The sequence below is a fragment of the Lissotriton vulgaris genome, chromosome 1_1, assembly GCF_964263255.1.
Source record: "Lissotriton vulgaris chromosome 1_1, aLisVul1.2, whole genome shotgun sequence".
In the NCBI taxonomy this organism is placed as follows: Eukaryota; Metazoa; Chordata; class Amphibia; order Caudata; family Salamandridae; genus Lissotriton; species Lissotriton vulgaris.
In genome coordinates this window covers 538,378,440-538,400,961 of record NC_141685.1, presented here as the reverse complement: position 1 = coordinate 538,400,961, position 22,522 = coordinate 538,378,440, and the positions used below count along the sequence as shown (strand labels likewise).

At 43.3% G+C, this 22,522-nt stretch overlaps 1 protein-coding gene across 1 annotated transcript in view; it reads left to right on the top strand.

The window, feature by feature from the left end:
- Positions 1-1,307: 1,307 nt before the first annotated feature.
- Positions 1,308-22,522, top strand: part of DR1 (down-regulator of transcription 1) — a 69,638-nt gene continuing 48,423 nt past the window's right edge. Inside the window, exon 1 of the mRNA XM_086953917.1 lies at positions 1,308-1,850. Within this exon, the coding sequence (XP_086810043.1) occupies positions 1,631-1,850 (220 nt within the window). The 5' untranslated portion in view covers positions 1,308-1,630. The remainder of the gene's footprint in view (positions 1,851-22,522) is intronic.

Below are 22,522 nucleotides of genomic sequence, written 5' to 3'. Positions count from 1 at the left end.
TTCTTCCCGGAGCATGACTTTAAAACCCTGGTCCAATCGCTTGTTCTCTCCAGACTGGATGACTGCAACTCTCTTCTTATTGGCCTCCCCAAGTCCCACCTGTCCCCCCTTAAATCTACACTCCATTCAGTAGCTCGTTTCATACATGGGGCCAGAAGAAGCTACCACATCACATCCATTTTATCCACCCTCCGTTGGCTTCCCATTGAGGCAAGATCGATCTACAAGACTGCCTGTATCACCCACAAAGCCCTGCACTCCTCCTCACATCGCTACCTGGCAAATAAACTGAAACTCTCTGGAGGCTCTAGACCATCATGTAATGCGGAAAATCTTTTGCTTGAACCTCTCACTTTCAAGAAGGAAAGATTGATGGCCCGATCCCTTTCAGGCAACGCGGTGCGAATCTGGAACTCACTTCCGCCTCAGCTCCGGACCACCACCTCTTCCCAGGCCTTCAAAACTGACCTCTAAACTCTCCTCTTTCAAAGACACTTCCAAATTTAATTCACGCCCTCTCTATTATCTGAAGGAAGTCCTTCCATTTTTGGAAATTCTGTTCTACATGGATTTTACCTTGATGCAAATCTTGAATATTATTATTAATTAATTTTATATTTAAACATTGTTTCAGAAGTGCAAAGGAAATTTGTTATGGTTTTAATTAACTAAACAATAAAGTTTTTTGAACTAGAAATTTGAACTGTTCTACATGACTATAGAAGTGCCTTCGTAATGTGTTCTTATGGTTTGAGTGTCTGCCATTTATTGCAGTATTATACTTCGAATTGTATTGTGTACTCCTTTGTAACATGCACACGTCACTTTCCCTCGTGTAATGTATCATTTGCTACCTCTTTTTTTTATTTGGTTTGCCTTTGCTACATGCAAAAGTGCCACCATTGCCTCATATAACGTAACATTTGTTCCTGTGTTCGGATTATCTGCCATTTAGTGCAGTATTGTTTCTCATGTATCACTGCTGTTCCTATTGTGAAGCGCTCGTGAAGCGCTCTGACACCTTCGGGTAAAGTCCGCGCTATAAAAAAACGCAAAATATAAATAAATAAATAAATAAACAATTACTGGATCACCGAACCCCATCAACTTCCTGACGTACTGGAGACGGCTCCAGCAGACGGGGGTGTTCTCAATAGATCTAACAGGCTCACGACGTCACTTGCGCGCTAAGAACAATTGCACTGAGCATGCGTATGAGCTGTGGCGGCCATTAAAACGTCAGGCAAAAAATGGGCAGGGTGAGAGGCAAGGAACGTACTTCTACGTCATAAATGGGCTGGGCTTTTACATTCGGCTCCATGGTAACTGTAATAGAGCGCTTGCGGAATGGAGCACCGGAAGTGGAAGGTAACTGCGCTGCGCTGCTCTCGGACAATACTTCCGGCGAAAAGGATAGGAGCTTCCAGCCCTACTCCCGCGTGTAGCCGCCGGGTCAATGAATTAAAGGGAGCTGCGCTAGGGTGTTGCTGAGGCGCCGCCTGATAATGGAGTTGTGGCCCTAGCGCCGCCTGCTGACAATCGAAGAAAGCAGGCGTGGGAACCGCCCAGCGGCCGCTGCTACTACCCCTCGCCCAAGCCCCGATAAGCTGCCTATCTTTCCTGCCCCGGCATGGCCTCCTCCTCCGGAAACGATGATGACTTGACGATCCCCCGGGCCGCCATCAACAAGATGATTAAAGAGACTCTGCCTAACGTGCGCGTAGCCAACGATGCCCGCGAGCTGGTGGTGAACTGCTGTACCGAGTTCATCCACCTCATCTCCAGCGAAGCTAACGAGATCTGCAACAAATCCGAGAAGAAGACTATCTCCCCCGAACATGTCATCCTAGGTGAGGCTCGGGGTCTATAGTGAGACCAGGGGAAGCTTGGAATGAGGAACGGGTGTACTTTATAAAAGTATTTTTCATCATCTACTTACTTTCTTTATTGTTTCGTATGGGTATAGCCTGTTCATCTGCACTTGATACATAAATTACATTTGCGATTTGGGCACAGGCTCTATTCAAGGATGTATAAACACAAGCAAAGAGAACATATGATAGACGGAATGCAGAGTAAAACAAACATTCATCCCCAGGTACAGATCTGGGTTGATTTAATCGCTTTTTAGTCAAGGATGTAGGCTAGCCCCCCTGATGCTCATTATGCCACCCTGATGCTTATGGCAAGGGGACAACCCTCAATGCAGAGTCGCAGTTCTCTATGTTGCACTCTCTGGTGCTCTTTATGGAGTGTACCTATGAGTGCTTTCTTTTGTTTCAACTGCGCTAGTAGCTATCTGTACGGGGTCACGAGATAAGTCTTTGTATTATTTACTGTTTTATTGTTTCTGTGTTGTGGGGCAACTCACAGCACTGCTCTTAAACCGATTGAGTGTGAACGTTTTCGTTTTAATTGATAGTGTTTCTAGAGTGCAGATCAGATGGTCTGACCTGCAAATCAAACTACAAATTGATGAAGTAGTATGTGTAGTTGCCAGTTGTCCCCATGCCATGTAATGCCTTTAACCAGCCCTTGATATATACATACGAACTATTTGCATGCAGTGCATTTTAAACCCAGGCTGCATATAAGTTACATAGTGCAGTTTTGTTAAACATCACGTTTGATGTGTACACTTGTCATCTGTGAATAGTATAGTAGCCACAAGTCTCCAGAAGTGATGGGCATTATGGATCGTTGTCGAAAGGTGGGAGTTAAGTGCGGGGAAGTACGATCCCTTTTCTTGGTCGAAGCAGTAGTGAGTCTTAAATGGTCTGCTCTGCATCGAATCTCTTGGCTGGGAGGGGATCCTACTATGGATAGTTTGTTCAACTGTGCTCTGAAGGATAGTATTAGTGCGTTATTGCACTCACTTCTTTACGTGGAGTTGTCATACGTCTATATCTGCGACTTGTATGGTGGTACAGTGTCACATATTGTGTTCTTTACATGACGCAATATCATATGTACTTGGTTCATAAATAATACATTCTGATTCCAGTATAGCACACAGTACTGCTATTTTAGTGCCTGAACTGGCATAATACTGGGTGTTATTTTTACTCAGTTTAACAGCGTAAATTCTTCAGAGGATTCGTTGTTAATGTATAGTGGTTTGTGGAGCACCTTCAAATATGGGAGTTAAGCATTGCTGCTTTACAAAAATCTGTTTGATTTGATTTAATAGACTAAACGTTTGCTCCATATATAATAGGTATCAAGCTCGCACATATGGTACACATGACCCGTGACTTGCCTCTTAATTCACTAACAGCATTTTCATCAGGGCGGGGATAGAAGTAGTTCTCTGAACGTGTTTAAAAACTGCCTTTTGATAAATAGATCGCTAAAGCATGATGCAGTAGTTGGTGCTGTCATTTACAAAGAGCACATTTTCCATTGAAATGACCACCAACTTTCCCACTGACGTATAGTTTCAATGATAAAACCATATAGCGTATAAACTGTGGAATTTGTGTTTCAGAAATAAATTGTCATTTGCACATTACCAAGAAAGGATTTCTGATCTATGTTCATCCTATTAATTTTTGTTTGTTTTTTATCAAAGAATTACAAAAAAATTGCTTTCATATCCACTGAAATATATTTTGAAATGTTCTTCAGATCATTTAAAAGCTTTCTTTAATATGTTGTGTTCTTTTAAAAAGCCTAACATCCTACAGACCTTCATTGCACACTTTTTGTACGGCACGATTCTCTGACAGTTCACTTCACAAAATCAAAAAAATAAAAGGAAACCCCATCCTCTAAGGTAAAAGAAACAGCAAATTGTCCGAAGACATAGCTGGCATTCGACCTCTGTCTCTGAACACAGAGCAAATGTGACCAGATGAAAACAAGATTTAAAGGCATATTTATTATTCATTCACTTAACGAGTAAACATAACACATGTTCTATGTCAGCTTGCCAGAATGGGCCAGTAAGCCCTAAACATTTTGCGAGTGGGCGGGTAGATTTCTCGAGGTCTACTATAAAGTTTCATAGTTTTCAATTTAGTATGCAGAGGTGAAAGCAGGCAATTGTTATACAGTCATCAGAACAGCACGCTCTTGCTTTCCTATATGCTCTTGGCTCATAGAAGTTATCATGTTGATAGGAAACTCAAGTGTCTAAATGTGGATCAGACATTACAAATGAAACCAGATTAAATGCCATTAATATTTCGCTGTACTCATTTCCCGTCACTGACTGCCCCTACCCATGACTGGTGGTAGATGAAGAATAGCCCACCCTGAATACGGTTCTTGTGAGTTGGCAGATTGGTCCTCAAATATGATTCCAAACAAGCCCACAACTAGGGAAATGTCATGTATTGCCCATCAATAACAGCATGACAATGGAAGCAGGTTGGGCGAAATTTATTGCAACCAGAGGAGCCACACAATGCACGCACCGCAGTCAGTCTGCTCCGCTCCCCAACTATTTGAACTCATACCCCATTTCTCGTCTCATCTCTCGCCGATTGCTTTTATTGGGTTTGTCTCATGTTGTTCTCTTTTTCATGTCCTCTACTGTGAAGCGCTCTGATACCTTCGGGTCTTGTTAGCGCTATAGAAAACTTCTAAATAAATAAATAAATAATACATTTTGATCACAGCACCCTACATGCCACAGTCTCTTCCCACATTCAAAACTTGAACCACAACAGATTCTCTCCCTTTCTACACACTCAAATAACAAAAACAGTAGTTAAATGCAACATACAAAGTAGAGAACAGTACCCCACAAGAAAAACAAAATGTAAAAACTATTAAGTTGCACCATGTAAATGTACAGGAATTTATATAGCGCAAATCACCAAGCGGTTTCTAAGTGCTTGCTTAGGGAACCCGTCCTGGTATTCCCCTGTGAGATAACCCCGGCAGGGCATCCGCAAGGTGAAAGCCAGGCATCCCGCCGCGAGGGGCCGTTGTGGAGATTAAGCCAGCTATTGCCCAGAGTCGCAGAGTGTGAACCAGTGAATCAAGTAGGCACCGGAGTGAGAATTGTGGAGTCCATGGACATTTTAGGACTCAAGACCCTTCTGAGCCGGGAATTGAACCCTGGTCCCAGGCTGACCTCTGCTCCCAGGTCTGCCTCCTCTAACCAGTGAGCCACACTTCTCCACCATCCCCTTTACATAGGAAATCTTCCAACCATTTTGGAGGTTAGTTGCATCTTCTTGTGGAATATCTTCTAATACTGTTTGCTCAGGCTGTACATTGTGTCTTTACTACTAATGTCACCTGACATCGAATGATTTGACTCAGAATTTCAATCTAACGTGTCAACCGAGTTTGGAACTGCTTAGTCCTGGTCCATTGGGATGCTTTTTTCCACAGCTTGTGAATATCCAAAACATCCGTGAAATTAAAAAAACATGTGACTGGCAATACGTGCTTTACTGTGAGATGCAAAACCCAAACCATCATCCACCACATCCCCTTTTGTTGGTGAGCTACCAACAATAATTTTCCACAATCTTTGTAGATTTAGTTACATCATCCGCGTTACTCCATTGTTGTTCATTCTGCTTCCCAGCAATTTCTTTCCAGTGTTCAACGTAGTACACTACACCACATTTTTACGCTGCACTTCCACATTCCATTCATAGCTAGCACCGTAACACAAGTGTAATAGCTGGGTAGAGTTACCAGCCAATGAAACAGTATTTGAAAGCTTCAAGTGAATAATTTGTGTTTTAATACCGGAACCCATCTTTTATTCCCTCATATTCTACAGCATTATTCCATGTGGAGAGTATTTTTGCTTGTTCCGTGTTACTTGTGAAGGCATCTGCTCTGTAACGTCTCCTACACAGCTTGTGCTGCTTATAATACCGTATCGCTATCTATGGGTAATATATCAATTGAGACCATCACTACTGCTGCCCCTCGTACAGAAAGTTGAAGAAGCGTCCTTGTATTGACATTGTGATTGGCTTGCACTTTACATAGAACCCACACTTCACCAAAAGATCCACTGTGCTTTGAGCTGGAAACAAAATGACTTGGTCTCTAGGAGGCTAAAAAATAATGCTGCGAACGTCGCAACACTTCCCTGACCAACCGTATAGACACTTTAGATGTAAGTTTCTCATTTGCTAGTTCTCCCAGAAAGGCTGTACAAGAGCGTTTCCATCCTTCTTAGTGCTGCACTGTATCACTTATCACTCAATTTCTGCTGTTTAGTTTATACTCTCTTTCCAGTGTTCTAAGTGTGAACACTAGATCTGAACTCTTATAAACCTGAACGATTTTGCATTTTTTCTGTTACAGGAGAGCACAATTTACGTCGGGGCTTTGTTTGTCTCTCTGCTGGGCCCACAACAGCAGGCCAGTGTTGCAGTAAACCCCATTGTATCCACTCATTTGCCACTAAAGTTTAAAAAGGTGGCACACGTCATCATATTTTTCTGTCATGTCATGCTTGAAAGCTGATACTTTTAAAACAACAGTTTTTTTCCATAATTCAGTAGTCTGATTTAAAAGCCTTCAAAGCAGTTTGGGCTTTTCAGAGAACTCCAGAACCTTCCTTAATATAGTTTAATGGCATAAAGATCTGTTCTGCAATGAAGGACGGTAAAGAAAGCTCAGTTGGTGTACCCTCACTAGGCAAGGATGAGCACCCACCTTTTACTAAAATAGCTTCTAATCCCACTGACTGTAGTTAAGCCAGGGGAGAAACATGTTGTTTGTAAAGAAACAGGCCATTTTAACCCGTTAACCGCAGCGGTAATTCCGCCGCGGTGCGAGCGTGCGCGGGTGGGGCCGCATCGGCCATTGGCCGACGGCAGCACTGGGGAGGTAGTGCTGCCGTCGGCCAATGGCCGACTGCAGCAAGGAAAGGGTTAAGGAGAGCATGAAGTTGATGTAGCTTGTTTTCGCTGAAAGCGGAAACACTTTTCCAAATCACTAAATGCGTTTAGTGCGTGTGTGAAATTATTTGAGCTTTTTCAAACCCTCAGATATACTTATTCAGATGGTAGGTGAATGCTGAAACCCTTTGTAAATGTTGACCGTGGTTTGCTCCGTTCTTCACAAAGCTATGGGCACAAAGGAAAACGAGCCAAGAACCATTGCTACATCCGCAGGGCAGATGAGTGCTGGTTCTGCCTTATGAGCATACTCTCAGTCTTTACCAACAATAAATCTTTTCTTCCACCGTTGACCAGACTTCTTTGGTGCTGGTCTAGCACTTAGTTGACACACTATCTAGCCTGATCCAGAGAGAACTATGTAATCTAATGCAAGACGTTATCCCTTTTGTTTAAAATCTTACTTAAACCCAGGCTGAGACCAGACAGTGGTTTGATTCAGTGGCTCCAGGCCACAGTCTTTTGTTTGAGGGCCACAGCGCTGTTGTTTGTGATGCTTCGTTGGCCTATGGAGTTGCTGAACTGTTTCTCTCCTGCTGTGGTTTCCCTACATTGTGGTTTGCCATAAGTGTTGCTTATCATCCCAACTAAGCATCCATTCACAGTTGTCCTTTCTCCTTATGTCTGTACCGATGGCTGGACCCTAAACATGTCCAGTTCTTTGAGGTTAAGAGATTCTTGGGTTGTTGTTAGAACAAGGCGTACTATTTGAATAGGTGCAGCGTTACTTTGTTGCGTTTTTACCATTTCCAAATACTGATCATAATGTACCAAATGTATATTGCAAATGACTGTATCCAGAGTGATTACAGGTTTATGTTGTGAATTTGAGTGTGTCTGTGTAGTAAATAAAAATGATGGTCCGGTTCCAGGTAGATTGGTTAAGTAGATTTATTCAGCAACAGATGTTAAGATGTAAAGCAGAGCCCCACCAGGAGCAGCCTTCTTGCTGCTCTGACCATCCACCAACTGACTCACACACACTCCCCAACCTTTCACCACCAACATTCTGTCACCTCAGTCACACTGGCTGAGCAGCAGATATAACACATCTCCTTTCTTTATATTAATTTCAAATAAACTCTAAACGGAATGACAATGAAGACTGATGCAAGCAAAGGATGACATAGGAACAATAGCATGCAACAGAATGATATCAGAACTATTGCAACAAATAAGCAACATAGCAACAATCTGATGTGTAAGCATAAAGATTGTAGGTGGAAAATTTCATGCAAAAGAAATAAAAATAGAGAAGAAAAGGAACACAAGTGCTATAAGAGGAATACCTTATGCACCATCTCCCTTTCTACCACAGCAAAATCCATGGACTACTACACTGAAAACCACAAATAAACCAAGATACCTAAAACATGCTAGCTGGCCAGGCCAACTTGAGAAAAGTAAGAAAAAAAAGGGGGATGCCTTCCACAAGGTGTAGAAGAAAACCATTCAACAACAAGAACTATGATAATTCCCCCAATCCTGAAGCATGGTTTCAAGTGTGAAAAGGCGCTCCACATGGAACCTGTAAAGGTGTTCACACTACACCAAGCAAATCATAAGAGAAACAGCAATCACTAGGAACGAAACATACACTGATGAAAATCTGGCTTGAAATCAGCCCTTCACCCAAAGCCGAAGTAAGGGCGGTACGTGTGGGACACCAAACCAACGGCATAAAAGATTGCCTTACACCCAAAACCTTTGTTAGGGTGGTACGTGTGGAAAGGGCTCCACACGGAACAAGTACAAGTGTACAGAGCTACTCGCAATCCAATGGTAAGGTAAAACGGCACACCCTAGCAAAACACACACTCCTCACACATCTGGCTTTTACTCAGCCCTTCACCTAATCTAGACGTTAGGGTGGTAAACGATCCACACAAAAGATGTAAAGCGCACAACGCTACACCCATAAAGTAGTAAGGAAAACAATCAACATGAACCGAGTGGTGGGCAATAAAGCACCATCCCACATGTCAAAAGGAATGCTCAACTGAAACACAAGCTGCGCACACAGAACACACTCAAGACCTATGCAGAACGTACAAGAAACCAACAGTAAAGCATTAAGACCATGAAGTAAGTAGCTCACCATAGGATTTAACAAGGGTCCAACATCTGCAAAATCTGTTGAAGAAGAAAGAAAACCTATCCCCACAGCAAAGATGTAAGTCACCCACACATCCCAAAGACCAGTCAATGAAATGATCTAAAAACACCTCAGAAGAGAATGGAGAAACAAAACAATTCATCTAATTATCCAAAACAGCAGGTTAACGCTAAGTTGATTCCTTGAAATGTCAACTGATGCAGAACACCAGGGAAAGTTAATGATGGCATCGCCGAGTTGCTGACTGGACACTCGCCATCATATGAGTGAGCTAATAATGCAAAATAACCCAAACGAGAAGGGTCGCTCACAGTCTAATGCAGGCACAACAGGAAACCCAGGCGGGAGACTTCCTCAGCTTAACGTGGGAAAATTTACCCCAAACACCACGCGATGAGGTAACAGTCGTGAGGCTGACTAATCTCTTTAACAAGCGGAGCAACAGACGTCAATATCCAACGTCGAGACGAGTCCTCAATATGCTTCCCATGTTTCTCACCCCTCGCGGGAAGCTCCCTATGCTTACGGCTGGCCTGAAAAAACGCATCCAAACACAAGATGGCGGCACGTAGTCTTACTGCGTGCCGGGTGGCTCCAAGCACACACTTCCTCTGCAGTGTCACGTTCCAGGATGTCCGCTGTGACGCCGCCGATTTCTTCGCAGGGAGTTCATGCGACGCCACTGACCAGGTAACTTCACTGGCGAACACAGGCTTGCGGCTCGCTGGACTTCCACTTGCGCCCTCATGATGATTCCTTAGCAACAGCCTCGGAGCGTGGCATGAAAGTTCTTGAAGGCATAGGGAGGCATCTGCTCTGTGCATGGAAACAGGAATTCCTTAGCTGACATCACAATGCTTTCCTTCGCGCGGCCTCTGCATGCACAGTTGTTGGGGCTTGCGCACACACAGTTAAAAATTAACAGCCAAAACGTGGTAAAACCAAAATTTCAGATTTTTGATACAAGCACAAGCTTTAAGATTTTTGATACAACCAGCACAAGCTTTAAGTATTGCTAAGTCCACGAAGTGTAAAAAACAAATCACATACCAACAGGTTGGTAGAAGTCCAGGTGTTCCCTAGTCACTTGCAACAAAATCACACTGTTGGGACCTGGCGTCTGTGCTTCCACCACTTGCAGAAGTAGGTTCAGTACATCATGGCACGCAGCATCACCACTTGTAAAGAACAATTAAGATTTGATTATATCAGTACATGAAGGCCTTAGAAGAATACAGGGAATGGCGTTGCTTGAAAGCGCATGTGAGGATGTAAATAGTTTCATCATGCCCTGGCTGTTGGACCTTCCGGTGGGTTAGGACACTGGTGGGGCTAAAGGGCGATACTGTGCTCTCCAGCACTAAAACTTTCCAAGGATCTTTAGGTTTCTTTCTTCTTTCAGTAGATTCCAAGTAGGTTCAGTTGATTTTGAAATTTTCTCTTTCAGTCCACTTGTACACGTAGGGCGTTTCAAAGTCTTTGCCCTAATATGTAGTAAATAAAAATGATGGTCTGGTTCAAGGTCGATTGGTTAAGTAGATTTATTCAGGAACAGATGTTAAGATTTAAAGCAGAGCCCCACCAGGAGCAGCCTTCCTGCTGCCCAGCCCATCCACCAACTGACTCACACACTCACCAACATTCCACATACCAACATTCTGTCACCACTGTTACACTGGCTGAGCAGCAGGTATAAGTCTGCCATTCTAATTATTTGCATGCAAGATACCATTCTTATATGGCTTCATGCTTTGTAGGACGTAGACATAGGCAAGTTAGGAGAAGTCTATGACTGATGATATTTTTAATGATTTAGGTCTGTGCAAATTGTCCGGATTAAGACTTCTTTCTACCAACCAAAGTATCCCTGCTTTCCCCGTGTGCTTCGGTAGCTCACGTCCAGGAATAAAGGCTGTGTGTTGTGTTCTTTAATGTGTAGTGCTCTTTATAACGTAAAATAATGTTCTGTTAGGAGTTTTCCTTCATCTGCATGCCTTCTAACTCAAGATTTCTGCTAAAGTGGAGTTGACTGTTGGAACTGGACTGCATGGAAGCAAGCAAAAGGGCTTGCTTTATTTGCTTATTTACTACAATAAATATTCTCTTGAGAACTCACTCTCTGACTCGTAAACAATGTCTTTCCACAATATATTGGCGATGATTGAAGTGGAAAAAGCGGCTCATCTGCACTGTTAGAAGGGAAGCAAGCAACCATTGGTGTCTCCATCGCTGTGAGGTAATCAGTGAAGTAATTCCTTCTGTCTGAGGGATCGGTGTTGGTGGGAAGTCCTTAAGTGGACTGTTACTACATGAAGGATCGAGGAGAACTTGGCCTCCTGACTACTTAAGACCCTGTAGTGACGTGGTTGCTCTAGGCAATCTTCACAAGTCAGGCAGTTTGCATGATCGAAGCATAACATCTTGTCAGGCAAGGCCTGGGACAAGTCTGGCAACAAAATTAGTTGGTGGCCATTTTCTATGGTACATGGCGCGATGATGCATGCAACGCACTGGAGGCCAACTTGGGAGCAGAAGTATCTGCTTTTGTGAAACAGCATTCTAGTGTTTGCACACGAGTTTTCTGGGATTGTTTAATTGCTCTGCGATATGAGCTGTTGGGCTGAGGCGCGCTTATCATACGATCGCTTGAGCGAAATCGCTTTTGACTGAGCACTGCGCTTTTCACGGTGTTTAAGGCGAAGTACTTATTTTTGCCATCAATTGGGTCCACCATGGCTGTTTCACTAAACTGGTCTGACCAGATATGCGCTTCAAGTGACTGAGGGGCCAAGAGCTGGTATTTAAATGTATATGCACTATGAGACATTCTTTCTTCTAGTTTAAAAACATATATTTAATAAGAGTCCATGTTCATAATTGCCAGTGGGAGGCATGTGCAGCAACCTTCGCACTTTTTAATGAATCCAGGAAACCCAGTGTTGGAGAGGAAAATATGGTTTCATGCTTTTCAAAACTATTTGATAACATAGATGCTGGAAGCTATTCACCAAGCAAAGAAAAAAAAATAAGGCAGAGAAATAAATAAATAACTATTTCTATAGGGAAAAACAAATTAGTCCCTACCAATTATTACTTGATCCCTGAACCGTCTTTCTTTATAACTCAAATACCAACTACAGGTGTACTATCAATCCCTTAACCCCGGTCGCACCCCCAACTGCGTCCAAGCCGCTCCTGGACACACCCATGGACCTTTCTCTTGCTACTCCTGCAAATTCATCGGCACCGACAACATCTCCGCTACGACCACACCGCTGATTCCCGACCCCAACCACCTACAATGCATCCTTCTCAACACCCGATCGGTCCCCAGACACGCCATTGACCTCTGGAATCTACTAGACACCATCTCTCCAGACATCGCCTTCCTAACAGAAACATGGATGAACGCTTCCTCCGCCCCAGACATCACCATTGCCATCCCTGAAGATTATAAGATCACACGCAAGGACCGTACTGGCCACACAGGAGGAGGAATCGCTATCGTCCATAAGAAATCCATCCACATCTCAACCAGCTCAGACGTCAATCTCGCCAACTCTGAACACCTTCACTTCCAGATCCACATCGACCCCAAGACCACACTCAGAGGCACCCTCCTCTACAGACCACCTGGACCCCGCGCAAAATTCAGTGAAGACATCACGGACTTCATCACTCCACACGCGCTCCCCTCCAAAGATTACATCCTTCTGGGAGACCTCAACTTTCACCTTGAAAAGAACAACGACCGTAACACCACCACCCTCTTGGACAACCTTGCCAACCTCGGACTTAAACAACTGGTCACTTCCGCCACCCACATCGCAGGTCACACACTCGACCCCATCTTCACCTCCAGCAATCATGTCTCCTTCAGCCACACTACGGATCTCCTCTGGACTGACCACAGCTGCGTTCACTTCACCTACAACAAGCCTAAACCCATCAACCACCTCCAACCAACTCTGCAAAGAAACTGGAACAAAATCACCATCGACCAGATCTCCTCATCGCTCCTTCTAAACACCCCAGCCCACTCTTCTAACCCAGACCAAGCCTCCGCCAACTTCACCCTATCGTTATCCAACACCGCCGACATCCTAGCACCACTGAAAAAACGTCAAAGCAAACCTGGCAGCAAGAAGGCCTCATGGTTCAACGATGATCTTAAGAAGTCCAAGAAACTCTGCCGCTCCCTTGAAAAGGCCTGGAAAAAAGACCCAACCACTACCACCAAGGACGCCTTCAAAAACGCCACCCGCACACACCACCAACTAATCCGGAAGGCCAAGAAAACAGCATTCAAGGATCGACTAGACAACAACGCCCACAACAGCAAGGAACTTTTCAACATCGTCAAGGAATTTACCAATCCCTCGGCCAACTCCAACGACATCACCCCCTCTCAAGCCCTCTGCGACTCCCTGGCTTTATTCTTCCACCACAACAATTGCAGACATCCACAACAGCTTCGACAACCAACCCGGAGACCAACCCACCCAACCATATGCTGAACATTCTTCCCCCTTAAACACCCTTAACGACTGGAACCCAATCTCCACTGAGGACACCATCCGCCTGATGAACTCCATCCACTCAGGATCCCCCACAGACCCATGTCCTCACCACATCTTCAACAAAGCAGACTCCGTCATAGCACCGCACCTCCGAGACGTCATCAACTGCTCCTTCAACTCCGCCACCTTCCCGGAAAGCTGGAAACACGCTGAACTCACCGCCCTTCTGAAAAAACCCACAGCGGACCCCACCGAACGCAAAAATTACCGCCCCATATCGCTCCTTCCTTTCCCGGCCAAAGTCATCGAGAAAGCTGTCAACAACCAGCTCGCCGCCTTCCTCGAAGCCAACAAATCCCTCGACTCCTCACAATCTGGCTTCCGAGCAAAACACAGCACTGAGACCGCCCTCATCGCAGCAACAGACGACATTCGAACTCTACTGGACAATGGAGACCCAGTCGCCCTCATCCTCCTCGACCTCTCTGCAGCCTTCGACACAGTCTGCCACAGCACCCTCTTACAACGCCTCAGAAACATCGGAATACAAGGAAAAGCTCTTGAATGGATCACCTCGTTCCTCACCGGAAGAACCCAGAGAGTCCGCCTTCCACCATTCAAGTCCGAGGCCACTGAAGTCATCTGCGGCGTACCACAAGGATCCTCACTCAATCCCACCCTCTTCAACGTATACATGAGCCCCCTCGCGGCCATCGCTCGCCAACACAACCTCAACATCATCTCTTACGCGGATGACACTCAACTGATCCTTTCTCTCACCAATGACCCCAGCACCGCCAAAACTAACCTACATGAAGGAATGAAAGAAGTTGCCGAATGGATGAAACACAGCCGTCTGAAACTGAACTCAGATAAAACAGAAGTCCTCATCTTAGGTACATCCCCCTCGGCATGGGACGACTCTTGGTGGCCGGAAGCCCTTGGAAAAGCACCCATCCCGACAGACCACGCACGGAACCTAGGCGTTATCCTGGATTCTTCACTTTCAATGAACAGACAAGTCAGCGCCGTATCCTCATCCTGCTTCAACATTCTTCGCATGCTCAAACATTTCGCTGGATCCCCACCGAAACCAGAAAAACAGTCACCCATGCTCTGGTCACGAGCCGACTGGACTACGGAAACACCCTCTACGCAGGTACTACTGCTAAACTCCAGAAGAAACTCCAACGAATCCAAAACGCCTCAGCGAGGATCATATTAGACATCCCGCGTAACGAATACATCTCTGGTCACCTGAAAGACCTCCACTGGCTACCCGTCAATAAGAGGATCACTTTCCGACTGCTAACCCACGCACACAAATCACTCTACGACATCGGGCCAGAATGCCTCAACTCACGTCTGTCCTTCTACACCCCCTCCCGCCAACTACGTTCCTCCAGCCAAGCCCTCGCCACCGTACCTCGCATCAACAAGACCACCATGGGAGGCAGATCCTTCTCATACCTGGCAGCTAAAACATGGAACTCACTCCCCACTTACCTTCGCCTTACCCAGAACCACCTAGCATTCAGAAAGCAACTTTAAAACGTGGATATTTGACAAGTAATCCTTCTCCCCTCCCTTAGCGCCTTGAGACCCTCTGGGTATGTAGTGCGCTATATAAATTCTTTGACTTGACTTGACTTGACATATAGATTTACAATTCCTTCTTACCCATTCTTACTAAATACTGTTGCTAATCGCAAACAGAAAAATCCTTCCAAAAGAAATCCGGAAAGGAGGTAGTCCAATACACACTAGGAGGGGTAGATTAACCCTCCACATAATATTTTCTTGTATGCCAGTCATAGTCTGTCAGACTCCTCTGTGCTGTAGGGTCGACACTTTTTGGCCCATTGATTCGGGCCTCAGAAGAACAAGGGCAATAGGAATACAACACCTTCCAGTGCTCCGTTTACATAATTGAGTCTCTGTGATGACACTGTTCCTGGTAATTCAATAAATGACAAGTCTGTAATACAAAGGGTTTAACACGGGTCTGGAAGTGAAGGGGACAGCTAATGGAAATGTCTATGCAATAAAGTCTTTGAAAAAAAAGAGGTGGGACTGGGAGCTGATATTTAAGCAGGTCCTGCAAACGTGGCTCCAAAGCAAACGTGTTAACGAAGGGGAGTGCAGTTCCTAAAGTGAGGATGAAGGGGGAAGAGGAAAAGATAAGTCTTTTGTCATGTTACCCTCACACACCCCGAAAGTTGTCATGCTTCACCATTGGGCCTTGCTCCTTGTCAGGCCAGTGCTGCAATGCCCGACGGGCTCACCGTAAACAGGGCTCTTTGTCGGAGATCTTTTTAGAAGAAGCCGTTGGGTTCGCATGGGTATGGGAGCAGTGGAGGTATGTTGTGCACGTGAGGTGTGATCTAAAATTCTATTGAATAGTAATATAAAGAAAGTTCAAGAGCATTTTTTATGCCGTACAAATCCCACATTACAAGAAACAATAAAAATAGCTAAGGGAATTGAACGTTCGGTTCAGTCTGTAAAAATATTGGAAAATGCTGGCGTGTCTGATAAATCGGAGTATTAATGTAAGTGTGGTCAAAAAAGTACAAGATGGAGGTAAAAGTAATAATGAGAGGAGTTAAAGCATTTGGATCAATTGTATGCTGATAAAATCATAGAACGTTTGAATGCGGCGGAATGGGTAAGTGCTATGGTGATAGCAAAGAAGAAAATGTCAGTATTCGCTTATGTGATGATTTACACTCATTAAATAAAAACATAGTTGTGGACTGTCACCGCTGCCTAAAATACACGAAGTATTAACAACTTTTCGTGGACTAAAACATTTTAGAAATATCGACCTTAAAGCGACATATTATCAGGTGCCTTTTGAAGAAAGAATCTCAGTTGCTTACTGCATTCATTACTCCGTTCGGATAATTTAAATATTTACTTTTACCATTTGACCAAGCGTCTGCTGCTAGTGTTTTTCAGAAGTTAATGTTGTGTCTGCTTAAGGAAGTTCCTGGGGTACAAGCCTTTCAGGATACCATTTTAATTTTTGCCAAATCCATTGATTAGCACAATTGCATATTAGAGTGTTGTCTATTTTATGACTGTATCACGTAATAAATGCACATTTTTAATTAATACTGTTGATTATTTAGGTCATTGTATAACATCAGAAAGCATTAGACCGAAGGAATATTTAATTAAGACCTTGAGAAATGTACAGTGTCCACAAAACCAGGAGCAGCTTAAACTGTTTATCGGGTTTTAGTGACTATAACGCTAGATTTGTGAGAGTGTGTGAACTCTCATGAAGCCCCTTCAGAAACATTTAAGGAAAAAAAGGAACATTTGTTTGGGAGGAGACTCCTCAAAGTGTTTGGGAATATCATAAAAGCATGTATGTACCTGCTTTGAAAACCTTTATCAATGGATGTACATGTGTCCTATTTGTTGATGCTAGTGCTGTAGGACTGGGTGAAGTCATTTGCCAAAGGGTGGGCAGAGAGGAGCATACCTTAGCTTTTGCTTTAAGAGTACTCCCAGAAGTGGAAAAAGATACGGTATGATTGAAAGAGAAGCTTAAGCATGTGCAGGGGCAATTCAAAAATACAAGACTTATGTTTGGGGAACAAAAATTGTTTTATGCACAGATCCAAAGCCCTTGAAGTACTTTCTGTGAGACAAAAGACTGCAGCCTCTTCTAGGCTTATGCATATAATTTCATTGTTGCAAGAATACAATTTTGAGATTAGATGCATAACAGGGGGAACAAATCTCATGGCAGACTGTTAGTCAAGAATGCCCCCGAGGGAACAAAAAGAAATGGAAGAGTCTGTGAATTTGTGTTCTGAATCTGTAGTACCTGGTATTGACGTAGTTGGCATGTGCCAAGTAACTATTAGTGTGGAGAAGTGGAATAAGGCATATACAGAGGACATTAACTTGTTGACAGTGTGAGATTATGTCTACAAGGGGTGGCCACCACTCAAGCAGTTACAAGGAGATTTAATTTTTTTTGGTCAAATGGCATCTCTGCTTACTATAGAATCCAGGTTTTTGTTGATAGCTGGCAAATGTGTTCCACTGAAGAATCTAAGATCTCAAATTATTAGATTAGCGCATTCTGGGCATTTGGGAACTGCTTCCAGAAATAAATGTTAAGGCATCATTTTTTGTAGCCCTATATTTACAAACCTGTATAGGATTTTGTAGACTCATGTGAAGAATGTTTGCTTTTCTACAAACCCTGGAAGATGAAGGAAACTCTATTGGTGCCTACTCCCTTTCCAGATTGCCCATGGAGTAAGCTGGCATTAGATTTTTCTGGACCCATTTGTTCATTATTAAGCCTATGATAGTGCTGACTGATTATTTTACTAACTGACTCTAATATGAGTTTGTACATGAAATAAGCACACAGCTGGCTATTGAATTTTTAAACTGAGTCTTCGTTCTGAATGGTTACCCTTTAGAACTGGTAACTGATAACGGGGTACAATTGGTTCCTGAAAAAAATTGATTCTTTTCTTAGGAACATAGGTATAAACCAGGGTTCTCCAAAGTCTGTCCTGGATGGCTGGATCCTTGCATGATTTTTAAGATAACTACATTCATCTAAATTGGGAAATACTAAAAATCTGGCATGGATCCAGCCCTCCAGGGCAAACTTTGGAGAACCCTGGTATAAAACATTGTATTGTGGCATTATACAGTCCAAATTCCAATGGAGCTGTTGGGAGGATTAATAGATTGCTTAAGGAAGTGATTCAAACGGCTGTAACATGTGAAATGGATGTAGAAGAATTTGTAAGAAACAAGTCATGGGCATATCCTAATACTCCTTACACTGTCACTGGTGTAACACCTTTTTCTTTGAGGGGTAGGAGTCCTCGTTCTGGTATGTTTCCGAGATGGTTGGATAATATCCTCTTGAAGTGTACATGAGCAAGTGGATTCGAAAAAAATACATGTTAACGCTAGAAGATTCACAGGATAAAATGAAAAAATACTGCGATCAGACTTGAACAGTAGGTAACCGAGATTGTTACAAGGACTTGGGTAATGCTTAAAAATATGAGATATAAAAAATCCAAAGTTGAGTTTCTTTTTTAATGGTCCAATAAAAGTAATCCAGGTTGCTTGGACATCTGTACAGTTAGCTGATGGACGTGTGTGGTCCAAGGGGAATGTAATTCCACTACTTGATTTTCAAAAAGATGTTATAATGAGAAAAGTGGGAATTCCAAGTGATGGATTATTTCCTTTTTATGTTTCTCAGCAAAATGATGTAAGAGGCTGACAACAAGAAGTGCCAAATTTTAGTTCATGTTCTTCTGATTCGGCTGCATGTGCTGAGCCTTATCAAGAAAGCCTATCCTTAAAACATCATCAGAACTTTGATGAACTTGCAAATCAAATCATGAAGTCATCACTAACAGGCATGGTTGTGTCTTAGAAACCAGGATGCTTACAGGGATTTGATATGTACATTTGTTTTGATATATAGTATTTTATTGTATTAGTTGTTAAAACATTTTTTCAGGGGAGGGGATAGTTTATTTATTGTGCATTATTGCATACTGTGCATTTATTATAGTTACAAATATTTTTGTATGTTTTATTATGCTAATGTTGTTACTTTTTTAAAGAAGGGAGCTATTGTATCCATGAATATGTTCTTTAATGTGTATTTCTCCTTATACTGTAAAAGAATATTCTGTTATGAGCGCTCCTACATCCGATCGCATGCCTTCCCTCTAATGCAAGAATTCTGCTATGGGGGAGTTGGTGGTTGTAGCTGCACTGGGCAAGCTGACGGGCTCGCTTTATATGCTTAGTTACGAGAAAAAATATTATTTTGAGAACTCACTCTCTGACTGGTAAACAGTGTCTTTCTACAACACTGTGCTGTCTCACACAAAACATGGCTCTTTCTGCTGTATACAGGGCCCAGTCTGGCCTGATGCAATATTGTTGAATGGCGGAATATACCAAGTGTCTGCATTGCACATCAGATACTGTCTCAGTTTAAAATTATGGGTGTAGAAATTTGATTAGGTTACTCGTCGTTACCTTTTGGATAGTTTCTGATTTAAAAAAAAAAAAAAAAAAAATTCAGAGTGCCGTCTTAAGTTTGTTGATGTAGCTGGGCATTGCAATTTTTATGTGGTTGACATTTCCTTCAGAGGGTGTGTGCCGCTGGCGGAGATAAACCCCCCTCACTGCACATGGCTTACGGTGTAGTATTTTGTAGAGCAAGAAATATTGAAGTAATGGCAACCTTTCAAACACGTTTTCTATTCTTAACATGCTTGAAGTGTCATAGCACAAAGCGGTCCATCTGTTTGAGTTCTTAAATGTTCTGTTTTGAAGGATGGGTGAGGGCTCATATCTCTGCCTTAAATGTTTTTGTTGCACCTTAACATACACGTTGATGCAGATATTTTTTGCTTGACGCTTGTAGTAAGTGATGTAATTTGAACTATACTCATACCGTCAGCAGTTTTTTTTTGAAGATTCTGGTCTTCTCATGATTTCGATAGAAGCACTCGGGCGTCTTTTACCTACATACCTGTCCAGTTCTAAATGCCCCAGTAAGCAACTTAACCTGTTTATCAAGGTGTTCTACTCTTGCGACCCATCCTTCAACCGTATTGTATTTGTGAAAAAGCTAATGCCTGTTAGCATTTGCCTGGCGTGGACTACCTAGTGCACAGTTGGTTACTGCAGCAGCAGTGTTACCTGCTATTTTACCTCTGAGGTAAAGTATGAGAATTAATATGTCAGCAAGGTGGCTGGATGAGTAAATCACCTGCTGCTGACATCTGGTGTAATTTGCACATTAGTTTGAATCCCGACAAAGCCACCTTCCAATATTCAATGGGCAACAAGTTGCATACAAGTAAATAGGCAAATCGTAATCCCTGTTCTGTAGACTTTAGAAATGACAAAAGTATTGAGGTACAAAATTCTACCCTAAGACATTGTTGATTGTAGTAGGTAATCCATGTGTGCCACGCTTATCTGCGTGATGCCTCTGAGTTAAAAAAAAAAATCATAATGAAAATAGAAGTAGGTTGTTTCATTGTGTTTTTGTTACAATAAGGTCATATTGGTGTATAAAATTATGGCTGTTATTTTCCAAAGCAGAAAACTGATCACCTGACCCTTCATGCTAAATTTTGCGGTGGTTAAAAATAGTAGTCTACTCTACATTGGATTTATACTTTTATAGCAATATGGCCCCGATTCTGAGTCTGACTAAGTGAAATTGTTGCAGGTATTTTGCATTGACTGACTCGGGTGGCTTAGTTTTTCCACTCCCATATTTTTTTTCAGTGTGCAGGAGAACAATACTACCCTCCATGCCAAGCCTTGTTCCTTGTCTTTTTTAGGTCTCGCCTGTCGATGCGCATGCGCATCGAGCAAGGCGAGAGTATTGGGACTTATCCACTCTTTATCCACACTGCAAGGAATCGTGGCGATTCCTTGCAGTGCCCGTGACTTTTAAGCTCAATGCGCATGCGCATTGAGCTTAAAAGCGCGTGCACGTCCGTCTTTGTTTACCCGCTCCGCCCCCTCCCCTTCCCGCCGTGTCTCATTTCTCCTCCCCCCTCCCCTCTCTTCCCTCCGTCTTGTTTATTTTACCCGCTCCGCCCCCTCCCCTTCCCGCCGTGTCTCATTTCTCCTCCCCCCTCCCCTCTCTTCCCTCCGTCTTGTATGCCACTCGCAACGCTCCCTGTTGCTGTCTCACACAGGTATGCGTCTCTCTCTCTCTCTCATGTCCTTCTCCCCCGCCCCTCTGCGCTGCTCTCTCCCCACCGCAGGAAGATCGCAGCCGACTTTTCCTACGTTGCCTGAAAGAAAAAGGCAAATTATGCAAGTTATTTCAGGCTTTAGTGGCCCATTTGGAAACGAAAGCAAACGTTTCACTTTTGCTTTTCAGGATGAGTCACCCTGCGATCTGGGCTTCTTTATCGGACACCGCCCCTGCATTTCCCTGGCCCGTCAAAATTCACTGCCGGTATCGCTTACAAAACGCTCTTGCTGGGCAACCGAGGATGCATCAGAGAGTAGATCGTCGACACCTAAAACAACACCTCTTTTAAAGATCCACAACAGAGACAGAGTACGCTATAGCAATTATTTCCGGGGCGCTTTAAAATGTTGTTTCCGCAAAGGTGGGGGCGGGCACCTCCGGTAGATTGGGAACTTAGTTTCCGGGGTGGATCTTTTCTGACTTCCACCAATTCTAGGCTATGATGGACCTTGTCCGTCTCCCGGCTCCGCCTAGTGGAGCCCTTTAGCTTGTCAGTCCTGTAAACTTGCTTTTGGATTGGTTCCCACAGCCTTCAGTTTTAGGAGCAATGTTTAGGAGTCGGAAGCAAGGCATAGGGAATTGTGATTTTGAAAGACCATCTGAGGACGGGGTAAGTCCCAGGTTCGGGAGTGTCGACCTTCCTAGCGAAGGCTAATATTAATAAATAGCAAACTAATGTGATGCGTTCTTTCTAAAGTGTAACGATGAGATGACTATGTTTATTTATATCGCTATTGTGAAAGCATAGCAAGTTTCAGCACCTCCCTTAGAGAACAGTGTACATCTCCTCATCATTTTCTGAGTATACTACCATAGTACCATTGATCAAGGTAATAGTAATGTGTTTCAGTGCTTTTAGACTTCATCAATGCATTGCAGTGCAACCGATTATAAATTAGCTGTTGTTATTTCACCCACTTCAGTTTTGGGTTAGTTGGCAACACACAGTATGTGGGTGGTCTTGAGACGTTCATGTCTTTCGCTACAGTTGAGAGTGAGACATAAAAAGGGAACGTGCTAGCTTTTAGGTTGTAAAGTAGTAGGACTACTTTAATATATTAATAAACATATAACTTACACTGTGATAATATAGCAGATGCAATCTTTGTAACATAAATCGGACAATAGACGCCATAATGGCTATGCATACAACATCATGAAGCATAATAATATTCCATCCTTACTCTCAAATGCAGCATCTCCTACA